Source organism: Pteropus medius, unplaced genomic scaffold (assembly GCF_902729225.1).
Source record: "Pteropus medius unplaced genomic scaffold, Ma_sr-lr_union100, whole genome shotgun sequence".
Lineage (NCBI taxonomy): Eukaryota > Metazoa > Chordata > Mammalia > Chiroptera > Pteropodidae > Pteropus > Pteropus medius.
This window is the reverse complement of record NW_024340849.1, coordinates 5,393,338-5,406,380: the sequence shown is the minus strand read 5'-3', so window position 1 is coordinate 5,406,380 and position 13,043 is coordinate 5,393,338. Positions and strand designations below refer to the sequence as shown.

The 13,043-nt window shown below is 39.6% G+C and overlaps 1 protein-coding gene across 1 annotated transcript in view; it reads left to right on the top strand.

The window, feature by feature from the left end:
• DOK6 (docking protein 6) overlaps positions 1-13,043 on the top strand; it is a 272,262-nt gene that overhangs the window by 142,992 nt on the left and 116,227 nt on the right. The window contains exon 4 of the mRNA XM_039839865.1: positions 5,716-5,835. Coding sequence (XP_039695799.1) covers positions 5,716-5,835 — 120 coding nt within the window. The remainder of the gene's footprint in view (positions 1-5,715; positions 5,836-13,043) is intronic.

The following is a 13,043-nucleotide window of genomic DNA, read 5'->3' as shown; positions in this document are numbered from 1 at the left end:
TCATCATTATCATCATCATCACCATCATCATCATTTTCAGGCCACTTTTAAGCACTGATCTGTGTTCTTTCTTATTTTCTCTGAATTATTTTAATCTCTTGTGCCATTACTAACCTCCATCTTAAACCATTTGCAACAAATAATTACCAGGTTAAAAAGAGCAGCACCCTCAATGGCTCTGTCATCTCGCTGCTATCTGTCGTTTGTCACGTTGGAGGGTCGGCAGCAGCAGTTTTCTCTTTGGTCGCATCCGAAAGCCCAGCCTCCCTCCTCCAGTTCACGAAAAGAAAGAAGTGGCAGAATTCAGAAAATTTGATCTATCGAACTGCGTTAAACTAAGAAAAAATAAGTAGTTATGATTATCTGCATAAAAGATGCAATAAGCTTAGATAGTAATTCATTTCTTTGGCTCTCGGTTGACCTTTTCTAAAATTCTATTGCCATATCTCTATAGAAAGCAAAAATTTGATCACACGTTTAGTGCATATAGAATCAAAGGGAGTTTATATAAGACTTCCATTTTGATATAATACCACCTATAAGGTTAGAAAGAAAAGACAACAAAATAAGAAACTTTTTGAATGAGAGTCATTTTAGAATTACTGAGGTTTAGTAGAGAACTGTATTTGATATTTCTTCCTTCCCCGTCCTAATCAAAGATCTTTTACCTAGATAAGCAATCTGCGAAGAGCAAAATTTATCATCTCAACTTAATCGGGGATGAGTATACACTTTAAAACATCCAGCAAGTAGCTCCTCCCCAAATTATCTGCACTTGGTTCTAGAATTTGTCTTAAATCTCTTGAACATCTACTTACTCATACCACATTTATTAGTTTCTAACCCAGGTGTCATGCTAGCCTCCACGGTGACTGAATCAAGCAGGTCTCCCTCACTCCAGCATCTTAACTGTATTGGTTGGGAAGGGCAGACACATTAGTCGAGGATACATAGAGGCTATGAGGAAAGTACGTACAGAGGGTGGCGGAAATACGGAGGGACGATGGAGAAGGTCCCATCTGACACCGGTTTTAAAAGGTTATTACATGTGAGGGAACGAGAAAGGGGGCGCTTCCGGGAAAGGAAATAAATGCACTTTCTACTTCGGAATAAAACGAAAAGTTCTCCCATCTTAAATCCGATCCATCCCACCAATCTGACTTCCATGGAAAAGGCTCTTTCTGTTCCCTGCTAAACAGACACGTTCTTTTTTATCTTTGCTGAAGCAAATGTTTAGGTTTTAACCGATTTCTCATCTTCCTATTACAGAAAAAGTGGGAGAAAAAGAAAAGTCTAGAAAATATCAACAAAGGCCAGTTAAGTAACAAGTAGGTGCCAGTTTTCAAGAATGTAAAGCATCCTCAAAATGTTGAATATTTTAATTTCTCTATAAATTTTATATGACGATAAGGAAGAACTTTGTGATCTTTAAGGAGTAGTGTGCAGGGGAGACATTTTTCTTCACTTTCCAGTAAAGAATGCATTTAAGAAGACTTAAATAAATATAAAAGCAATATTTATCACCATATAGCAAATCTGCACGGAAGATAAGAATTAGATATATTTAAGAATTGCTGGTTTTGCTGAAGGCAAAACAGGATAATTTTACCTATGTTTTCCCAAGATTACTAATCAAAACTAAATCCAGTGAGGACTAGACACAATAATTTACTATTTCCACACAAAACTCATCTTGCCTGCATCTTACAATAAATGAACACGAAACTGATTCGGTGCTATTTTTAATTCTGCTATGCGATTCTACTGATAGCCTGTATTTTTTCTGTATTTCTGTATTTTCTGTATATATTTTCTGTATATGTGATGAAAAATTCTTCACTTTTTCTAATGTAGCTGATTTTGGATCATTCAACTTTCATGTTATTATTATAAAGCCTACCCTTAGTGAAAGTAATAAAGTTTGACTTTAATCCTTTATTTAACAGGCATTTATTATGGTCTGCTATGTAAAGCCTCTTCTGATTCAAAGCAGTGTAGCCACATTCACTCCAAAATTCTATAAAGAAGGGATGGAAAGAAACTCGAAGAGGAGCCATCCACTTTTGATTCTATTTTTGCAGTATTTCTGATTTTGATCATTTTCCCTAGAACCGACAAACCCATTTGTCTCATGATTCACTCATTTAGTTTAGTCTCTCTTCTCCATTTGTCTTGTTATGCCCAAATATCTTTCGATTTTTCTTTTGGAAGTTATCGAATTCTTTCATTTAACTAATCTTACACATAATGAAAACATTCTCTGGGTTTCTATCCCGGAGGAAAAAGTTATTTACCTGAATTGAGAATTTGATCATAGCAGCAAGCTATTCAGAAAAATATATATATATATATATATCTTAATGAAAAAGTACTTTTATCATGAAGAGAAAAACGTAGCAAACTTTGTAGAATATATTTATGCCTTTATTCCTCCATAAAGAAATTTAATTATTTTTACACTATGTATAAACTGAGGCAGAAGTTTGAAAGATAAAACAAAAGGCAAAAGTCACTTAGTCTATGGGAAAATAAAGAGTTAAAAATGCAATGGGTTTAGCTTATTGCATTTGTATTTAATTTCATTTCTGTAAAAAAAATAACATGAAAAGGTGAAAGAAGATAATTCAGAGAAATTCACCAGTTATATAATTATGGGACAAAATAAATTAACACACAACAAAAGATTAATGGACTTTGATACATAGAATTTGCCTAAAAAGAATAAAAGACATAGCTATAATTATTTGAAAAGTGACTATCAAAACAGATTAAAAAAAAAAACCTTTTATAGCACACAAACAAATTCAGCTTTTATGCAGCAGAACTGTGAGATCAAGTATGCAGACTACAAAGGTTAATACTTTTGAGATGAAGATTTGGTGCTGATCTAGTTTAACTAAATACTACGGAATGATGAAGAGAATGGTCAGAGTGCTGGCTGTTTCTCAGATTTTACTATATGAACGCAGGACTGTACCCAGCCATTCAAAGGATGTCAATCTCACCATCCCGGAGATGCCTTCCCATCTCAGCCCCCGACCATCCCTCCCCACTTCCTGCCCAGCTAAGCCGGCAGCCCTCTGGAACACCACACACCAAATCCACCTGTCCGCCCACTAGACTTGAAGATTATTGAGAACGAAAAGTGTGTCTTTTTCATATAACCTCCTTCTAGCACAGTGCCTGGCTTATAGGGGGTGAGTGCACAGTAAGTGTTTGTTAAAAAGGAAATGAACCTTCAGTGAGGTCTGAATTGCAGAGGTCTCCTCTCTCTCGCTCTGAAGTAGTCGGCAGTTCGGTCTTTAATGTGACTAGATCTGCTCAATTGTTATTACTCTTGCTGTCTCTATTTCTTATATGCAACCATGCTACTAAAATGCTGAAGCGCTCTGATTTTTAAGACATCTTTGCCTGTTGGTGGCAGCCCACGAACATCTGTCATTGCTGTGATGGGAGACCTCGCTGGCTCTGATCCTCATAAAATGCCACCTTGAGTTCCACTTGAAAAAGTCTGTCTAGCTGCTAGAAGCCCTTTACTGTATGGTTATTTCCTTTGTCTTGTGAAATCTTGGAACGAAAGAGTGAATAGAAAGAGTGAGTGACACGTCCCTTTGACCTCTGGGGCTGCACTGACTTTGTATTGAAAAGGGACATTGGCACAAAGGTATTTTGGCATAGTTAACATTCTGATTTTTACCCCAGACAGCATATTAGATATGTTGATCTCTGTCTATGGAGTACTGGAAATACTATTCAATAGAGCCATGCAGATGATATGTTAATTGAACGGTGCTTTCACTGATGATTTTAAATTGTATTCAACTTTCATTTGGAGTCCTGAGAAATACTCAAAACATTAAAATGTAAAAAGAAAAAATATGGTCATGTCGTCTCCCTCAGCAAAAATGTCAAGGTTTTCCAGAAACATAGCATGTGAATTGGCTTAAGATTTTGATTTGTTGTTAGGAAAGCTTTCAAAACTTTTATAAATTTTATAAATCATGCTCATATGTCTAATGAAAATTATCTTCAATATATGCTGTTGTTGCTCCCGTAAATTTTTTCTATGACAACTGACATTCCCACACTGGAAGAAAAAACTTTTTTTTGAGAAAGCTGTGGTCCTCATCAAGCGCCCATTTATTATATCATCGTCTTTGTGGGTGGAAAAGATTGCTTTCTAGGTTTTTAAGAAAATGGCCGACCCAGCCTCTGACTCCACTTGAGCGAGGGACCACGCTCCCACGAGAATCTGCTTTCCCTCTGACTTACATAGACCTGCATCTCCCACCCCTGAGAGAACGGTCTCCAAAATGTGTAAACTGTACCTTTTGTAAAGAAAACGCCTTTCATAATTGGAACATAGGAACTAATATCTTCATTAGAATCGTACCACGGGGGCTACGTGCTTTTTGTTGGTTTTCTAACAATATTTTATGGTCTTGATAAAAAACAAACAGACAAACAAACAAACAACTAAAAATAAGTGACAAATTTGCCTTGACATCTCTTCCATCAAACCTATTTCTGATGCTGAGGCAGAGTGACTGGCACCGGAGTAAAACACAACCCAGTTTGATGGTGTTGACTGTTGAGCAGAGCAGTTGGTATTTAAACCCACAGAGTTAAGGAAACCTGTCACAGACGAGTTTTTATGGGGAGTTTAAATGCCAAGGCAAAGGTCGGAACGTCACCCACGGAGAGTAACAAGAGCCAAAGGAAATCAATATCAAACTGTTCCAGTATAGATTTATGCGACATGGAAAAGTTGGAAATTTCTCTGGGCAGATGTCAGTGGAGACTTCGCATCCATCTTCCGTGCAGCGATTTTGGTACCTGGCCCCAAATTTTCAGCTGCTACTCTTTTTCGGATCTCTCTATGTTTAAAAGAGCTAGAAGACTGGAGTTCCTTAGCGCTGACCAATGACAGTGATATGCTGTGGGACCCAGGTCCCTCTCTAACCCTCAACCACCTCGCCCACACAGGACTTATCATAGAATCAAATTTATTTATGGTTGTGAAAATTTTAGATATGACAAGATTCTGTGTAGATGTCAGACGTTCTAATGTTTCAAGCAAAGAAAGAAACGAGACTATAAAGAAGTTGGGGGCTAATGAGAGTAAAAAGAGTAATTATCTAATCAATCTTAGATAATTGGAGTTTTCTAAGGGGAAAGATATTTTAATATCCTATCCCGAATTTTTTTTAAGGAGATCTCACTTTTGATGTGTACAAAAGAAAAACTGTCACGTTCTCATGCTCCTCTATGCAATTCAGAGTGACTTGGGGATCAGACCTGGGACCCACAGGAATCTAGGTCACGTTCAGAGAACCATTCACTTGCTTAGTCTAGTCTGACATTCTCCAACTATTTGTGTGTCTATTTAATTTTATATTTAATCAATTTTTCTAAGTAATGTCCCTCCAAAAAATCAAATCGATCTACAATATACCAGAGATAGTAAACAAATGTTCTATTTGTTTTTACTTGTGAATGAGAGAAAGTACATTGGAATAATTTAAAATCCCCTTAAAATATAACGACAAGTAACGGGAAGTAACTGTGGGGACTTTTTCCTCTTCTTGACTAGAGCTTTTTCTGTGTGTTTTCTGAGGGTCGGTTTTCCACTCTCACTAATTCCCCGGGGAAGCGGTCCAGGAAGCGTTCCTTCTCCATCATTGCGTGACTCTGATGATGTGTGGTCATTTGCAGAGCTAGAGGCGGAGGAGTGGTGCAAGCATCTCTGTATGGAGTGTCTGGGGACCAGGCTGAATGACATCAGCCTCGGGGAGCCTGACCTTCTGGCGGCAGGAGTGCAGCGGGAACAGAATGGTAAGTGAGGCCTGCCTCCCCTCGCGTTGCCGTACACTACCTGGTGCTCGGAGAACTTTGAAACGGAGAAGGGTCCCAGAAGCGTTTCACACCGCTCGTTTTCAAGGAAAGCGAACTGATCCATCTGAGCTGTTAAGAGATGTTCCCAAGGTTGCATAGCAACTAGAGAAAATGCTAAGGCACAGCCCAGGTCTCCGGACTTCTTGGTCCGTGACATTGCCATTTTTCTAGATAAATAATAAGTGAACTCATTGTATATGAGTTTTGGAATATAAAACATTCCTGTATTTTCTTTTTTGAGTTTTTATGCTTTAAATTCTGTGTTAACAAACTTGGCTTATCGTGTTATTTATCAATTGATTTTAGGGAATTTGGCTAATACTATGTCCTAGCTTAGACTGCCTAACAAAATACCATAGACTGGGTGGCTCGAAAAACAGGAATTAATTTTTAACAGTTCTGGACTCCGAAAGTCCAAGATTAAGGTGTCCGCAGGGTCGGTGCCCAGAGAGGACCTTCTTTTGGCTTGCCGACAGCCACCTTCTTGCGTGTCTTCACACGACTGAGAGAGAGACAGAGTGAGCAAGCTCTTTGGTCTCTTCTTATAAGGCACTGATCCCATTACGAGGCGTGACCCTCATGACCTCATCTAAATTTGTTCCCAAAGACCCCATCTTCAAATACTACCACTTTGGAGGGTTAGGGCTTCAGCATAGGAATTTGGAGGGGGGACAGGGTGTGAGTGACATGATTCACTCCATAGCAGCTACAAGTAGGAAGGTACAGTGAGCGAAATCTCAGAGCATAAAGAAATTGGCATTTATGTGACACACGTAGTTCATGTCCTTCACTGTTCTCTGTTTTAATGGACATCTCTGGTGTCTCTTGAGAATTTGTGCTGCATATTTGACTAACACCTCTCAATAATGAAATCAGAGCTATGTAATGAGCTCGTTTTTCTCCATTTTTAAAAAGTAATCACCACCAAATGACCTGGTAGTATGAAAATAGAAACTTTTTTCAGTGTTGCTAATTTTTGATGGCCAGTATTAGATGGAAAAGGTTGAAAGATTTTGGCAAAGCTTGACTCTAATTACTCAAAAGACGTTCTGTAATTGTGTGTGGTTTATGAATTAGGCAGCCCAGGTAGAAGTGCACCGTGATGGCACTTGATGACTGTAATCTTGTTATGACTAGTAACGTCTCAAGCATCGCAGTCTCATAGCTCATTACAAAGCATTCTTCTTCTGTTTGTTGATAAACCGAAAAACAGCTTTTCCCCACTAATTGATCCTGAACATATATGGGCACAAAACATTGCCTGCGTTGATACTTTTCAGACTGTTACCAAGGCGTTCCTGTGCCTCTTTTTCTAGCTTCTTTTTTATTTTCCGGTCCCACCCAACCCCACACCACACACACTCTCTCGGGTTTCATCTCTCTGGTTTGTTTTCTGAGAGCTGTGCTAAGCGCAGAAGGTCGTGTTCATGCTGTTTAATGTCTGCTGCTCAGTTTAGAAAAGAAAAAAGAGAAAACCGCTTATTGATAACATCTGTCAAGTAAATACGGAAAACGTAGAGGAAATATGAAGAAAGCAAATAAATTAGGCCTGTGAGTGGAAGCGTTATTGTGTTGGTTTTTGGTGTGAATTGAACGCTTTAAATGTGGGGGGTTGAACATCGTTTCCATCTGAATGGATAATGTACTCCTTTGGCTTATTTTAATTTTTATATCTAATTCGATAATAATGTCAAAGCAATTTGCCTAGAATAGAAAAGAAAATTTTTAACATAATTTGTTTAGGCTAGGACAAACACAGATTAAATGCCCAGCTGCACAAAAAGCACAGGTAAGGGCAGCCACGTAGACTCTTCAGGCCACCATAGAAATACAAACCCTCCCTTCAGACAAGTTATGAACTCTTCATTTCCGTTTTCTAATTTCAGTGTGTAAACGAAATAATACCTACTTGTGCTATCATGATGGTTAAGTGAGATCATTTAAAATAAAGACTAACTCTCTTGCTTATTAGCTCGATTAAAAAAAAAACCACACATTTTTTTTAAGCACAAGTGCAAACAAAGAATTCAAAAATAATTCCTGCATATACGTTAGCGAAGATCTGAATCTCTGACATCCGACGCCGTAAATGCTATTCTTGGGCTTAGTTTATTTAAAAATTCCAACTTCGTATAAAGGGCTATAAGTGCTTCAAAATATATTTTTTGAAATTTATGGGTAATGATGTAGTTACAGAAGGTCGTATTTGGTTTATTTCAATGACGCCCTAAAAGGAAATCGGCGACCTTACTTAAACACACACACGCGCGTGCACACACACACGGATCGCCACAATTTGTGACTTGACAATTTTCTCACTTCCTAATCAACAAACTTCCCCCAGTAATAAGATAATTCCATTCTAGCCCCACCCCGGAATAACTTCCTGTAGTCTGTAAGATCTCACGGCAAAGGCTAGCAGTGCTCCTTAGCCAACTTGAACCCTGTCCCTAGGTCCCCATGACTACTCTGGGGACACACCTGTTCCTTAGACAGTACACCCATTCATTCTACTATGTAAAGGGAAAGTATTTTTTGTTTTCGTTACCTAATTATAGTCTTTTAAAAATAATGGTATCTTTTAAAAATGTCTTTCCGTGACTTTCAATCACCATTCCAGACTCTTCAAAGCATGACGCCTCTTAAAATAACCCAAATCCTTAATTTCCTAATACCTGTTTGAAGTCGTTAATGTGTACAAATTGGAATAAACCCGTTAATGTGTACAAATTGGAATAAACCCTAAATAAACCCTAATACCTATTTGAAGTCGTTAATGTGTACAAATTGGAATAAACCCAAAGCTTCGTCATTGCAGATTCAGGTTTTTTTTTTTCCGTAAGGCATTTTCGTATTAAATTGTATAATATATTCTTCATCAGAAATATTTTTCTACTGTTTTATGAACGATGTGCTACGATGCGGTTTGAAATTTCTCCCTAGAGATGAGGTGCATATGTGTGCAGAATTCATGTAATAATGATTACTGTGGCTTGTGGTGATCTCGTGGTGCCCTATCACTAAGGAAAGACTCACTGCTCAGCCTTGACCAGAGCTGACATTCAGTTTTTTTTGGCATTCAAAATTGCTACTTCCCTACTGTTTTTCTGCCTCTTCAGACAGCTTGATCTTATTCACTCTGAGGCTAGCTAAGAATGAACATTTGTACAAATAATTTTTAAAGGTAGAGTATGTGTTGCTGAGATAAAAGTAGTCATCGATTAAATTCTTTGCTATCATCATCTTTATCTAGTGCTGTCAGCTGCTTTCATATCGACTCAGAATCTCACATGTATAGGGGAAAGTAAGCAAACACAGGAACACACATACACACACACACACACACACACAAACTGAATTTTGGACTTCAGATAGTACTATCAGAAGAAAATGTATATTCAGGAGACTTTTTAAACTTTAAATTCTTACCAACTCCCAGAATTGCCGTATCTTTTTGTAGTATTTAAAATAGCCTCCATTGACCTTAGAAAATATGAATGTATGGTGTTATAATCATAGTTATTTAGAAAGGATTCATAATATGTAGTAGTAATTCTAGAAAACAAATATTATACATTAACAGCAGAAGGTAAGCATCATAACCAAAAAGCAACTCACACGTAGAAAATTCCTGCAGTGTAGTTGGAAGTGGACACAGAGCATATGTCCAGTTTATTGTTGATGCAAGAGATCACCATCTGGAAGGAAATAGAAACTAACCTCAGACTTTGCCATCTGGTTAACAGATCAGATCTGAGGGTTTGTTTTAGTCCAGGACCCAGTGTCTCTGCTTATGAATGGACTCAAATTGGCACGAATTCCTGCTTTTGGCCTAAGAATGTATACAGCCTTTCTTCAGAAACGAAGTATCGTTCCAGTGTTGTCTCGCATTGATTTACCTGGGTTGTCATAGCAGCTGTGCTCCCTACATTCCATTCAGACACCCTCATATGTCTTTCACTCATACGTTATTCATCCATCAAACATTTTTGAGGCTATAATATGCACAAGTCGAGGAAATGTAGAATTATGCCAAATACGGTCATTACTTTTAAGAAGTTCGCAGAGTAGTGAGAGAGATAAACCTACAAACAAGTTACATTATTGTTTGTTTTTTTTTTAAATAATACTGTGTTACTGGTCACACAAACCCCAGTGGCATTGACCCAGAAGCGCATCTTGATGATCCGTGCAGAGGTTGGCCAGGGTTCAGCTGATCTAGGCTGAGTGCTGCAGAGATTGGCTTCGAGCTACAGATGGCATCCCCATCAGTCCACATGTGTCTCTTCCTCTTCACACTAACGGCTTCCCAGGGCATATCCTCAAGACGAAAAAACAACGAGACAAGAGGGCAAACTAGCAACACAACTTAGGTCTCTGCTTGTGTCACGTCCGCTGACATTCCACTGGCCACAGCAAAGCCTGTGGGCAGCCCACAGTCAAGGAAGGGCGCAGAAGTACATTAACCCTGTGAGGCCATGACATGGGTTATGACCCATGGAGAAAAAGCGAAAGGGGAAAAGGATCCGCTCTATCTGAGGTATAATAAAATACAGGCTGAAATATGAACTTGGAAAAGAGGTGTAGGTATGATCAATTCTAGTCAGAACAGCCTAACTTCTCCTTTTTAAAACTTTTTGTTCTTCTAAATAAGCCTTCTCAATCAGGCAAGCCTGAAATTCTTGATGTCCATCGATAGTTAAGGCCAATATTAGCAGGACTTTACCCATGTGGAAAATGACCAGTTAATGACAAGACAATGACAACGGTAGCAATAAACCTCTATCTCTGTTAAGCATCTTTTCCCCCGTTTTCTGAAAAGGATCTGGGGTAAACTATATTCACTCTGACTCATTCTTTATAACCAGTAATAAAAGAGTTTTCCGGGTTTATTTTTTTGTCCATAGGATGACACTGAGCAAAACCAACTTTTCCATGGAAAAAGAACTCACACATACCTATGTCTGAGCTTCTAAAGTACCAACCACGTTCTCTACTATTCCCCAAAGTGAGTTTCCAGGAAATACTGCTGCTGCTAGTGTTATAATTACGATACCGCTCGTACCGCACGCTCTCAGACACGAACCAGCAGAGCGGATTCCGTACCGCGTAACACTGTTGTCAGCTGGGTTGTGTTGCTTCCTCCACCCCCACCCCCCAGAAAAAGGATACATTGAAGCCCTAACCCTTGGTGCCTCCGAATGCAACCTTACTGGGAATAAGATCCTTATGGAGACAACCAAGTTTAAAGGAGGTCATTAGAATGAGCGCTCATCCAACATGACACTCAGTATGTCCTTACGAAGAGGGGAAATTTGGACACAGAGACAGCCATGCGCAGGGGGAAGATGACGTGAAGATGCGCAGAGAGAAGATGGCCGTGTGACTGAGGCGTCTACAGGCCGAGGACTGCTGGCAAACACCAGAAGCCGGGAGAGACCAAGAAGATCCTCTCCGAGCTTTCTAAGGGAGCATGGCCCTGCCGACACCTGGATGATGCGTTTCTGTCGTTTTACGCCACCCGGTTTTTGGTACTTGGTTTCAGCAGCCCTGGGAAACTAATACCATCTGTATACAATAGTCCGAATGTACATTATCAGAGTAAAGGTGTCGAGAAGTCCTATAGTCATGACCCTGTTTAACTCTGTATAATGCAGCATTGCCCAAACTGCCCTTACCTATTTCTTTTTACACATAAAACCTAGGCACAGCCTGTGGAACTCACGTTCCATGAAGCACACGTTTGAAAATGCCAGAATAACCAATGGAGGTGATTATGTACAGGGAACGCTGGAAGGTGACGGCGATGGCAGCAGGAATACGATGGCGTTTGTGGATGCCACACAGAGCCTTGAACGAGCTCTAGCTATCTGCCTAGGCTTGCGTGGCAGTGTGTTCATTTGATCATTTAATCAATATAGACACTGCATGCAATTAATAAATCAGGTTAAAACTACTACTTTCCCATTCGGTCTTCAATACGCAACCCAATAGAATAAAGGTCAACGCTATATATATTCGTGCCTCTCTTTGCAATAGGTGCTTCGGGGAAAGCACAGACGTGTCATAGTGCTTCTCTTATTGCCACACCCAAATAACCCGCTTGTCTGACTCTACCATGTCATCACAAAGTGAGAGGCGTACCGGAATAAATATCTTGAAACACCAAAGGACCCATCCATTTCCCATGCCCGGGAAACATCCTGTACACAAACACAGAACGAAGATGCAAATTTCAAAAGCATCTGTGGTTATGTAAAAGAAGCAGCTTTTCGGGGAGAATGCTGAATCCAGAATGACTGCCATCTCCCAGGTGCGAGCAAGACAAAAAGAGAGGCTTTGCAAATAAGAATGTCATGGAGAGTGAGAAATAAATGCCTTACCCTCCCCGTTCCATGGGAGGTCGGTGGACAGAGACACGTGCCTATACCTCCTAATGTAAGTAGGAGTTTACTTCTAGAGCAAAGACTAGGATTTGATTCTCCATATTGGGTTTGAGGGGAGCGTAGGAAGACCAGTGGAGAGACGTCAGTAGGACCCGGTGAGGCGTGAGAAGTTAAGGTAGCTTCAGCTGTCTCAGATCTGAGTGTGGCATTGGGACACAGCTGTGCCCAAGCCTTCTGGAAGCCCAGACTGGATCCCGGATCCTACCTGGGAGCAGAAATTGCCATATCCCAGGAAAGCAGGTACCTTCACAGGGAAACGAGTACCTACAGACCAGATAACAGGTCCCCGTGGCCAACTTTCAATTCATCCTAGGGGAAAAGGGGAGGAAGCTCAGTGATTGACCTTTGATCAGCAACTGGGTTACATGAATGGTTGTATGAGAGAAGATGAACACAGACACACACACACACAGAGAAAAGAAACCCTTAATTGAATGCAATATATAATAATAAGATTTCACTTTTTGATACACCCAAGTTTTGATGAAACATTTTTTTCCATGCCAGAGTAAATCAAACTATAGTGTAGAGCATGCAAGTCAAACATGTAGCCTGATAAACAAAAGTTGCCAAATTTATTATATCATCAAGCTTTCCTCTACTTCTTATAAGCTATGGGGCTATGGACAAGTTACTGAAATTCTCTAAATCTCAGCTTTCTACCTTGAGGATGATAATGATAGTGCATGTCTCATAGGAAGG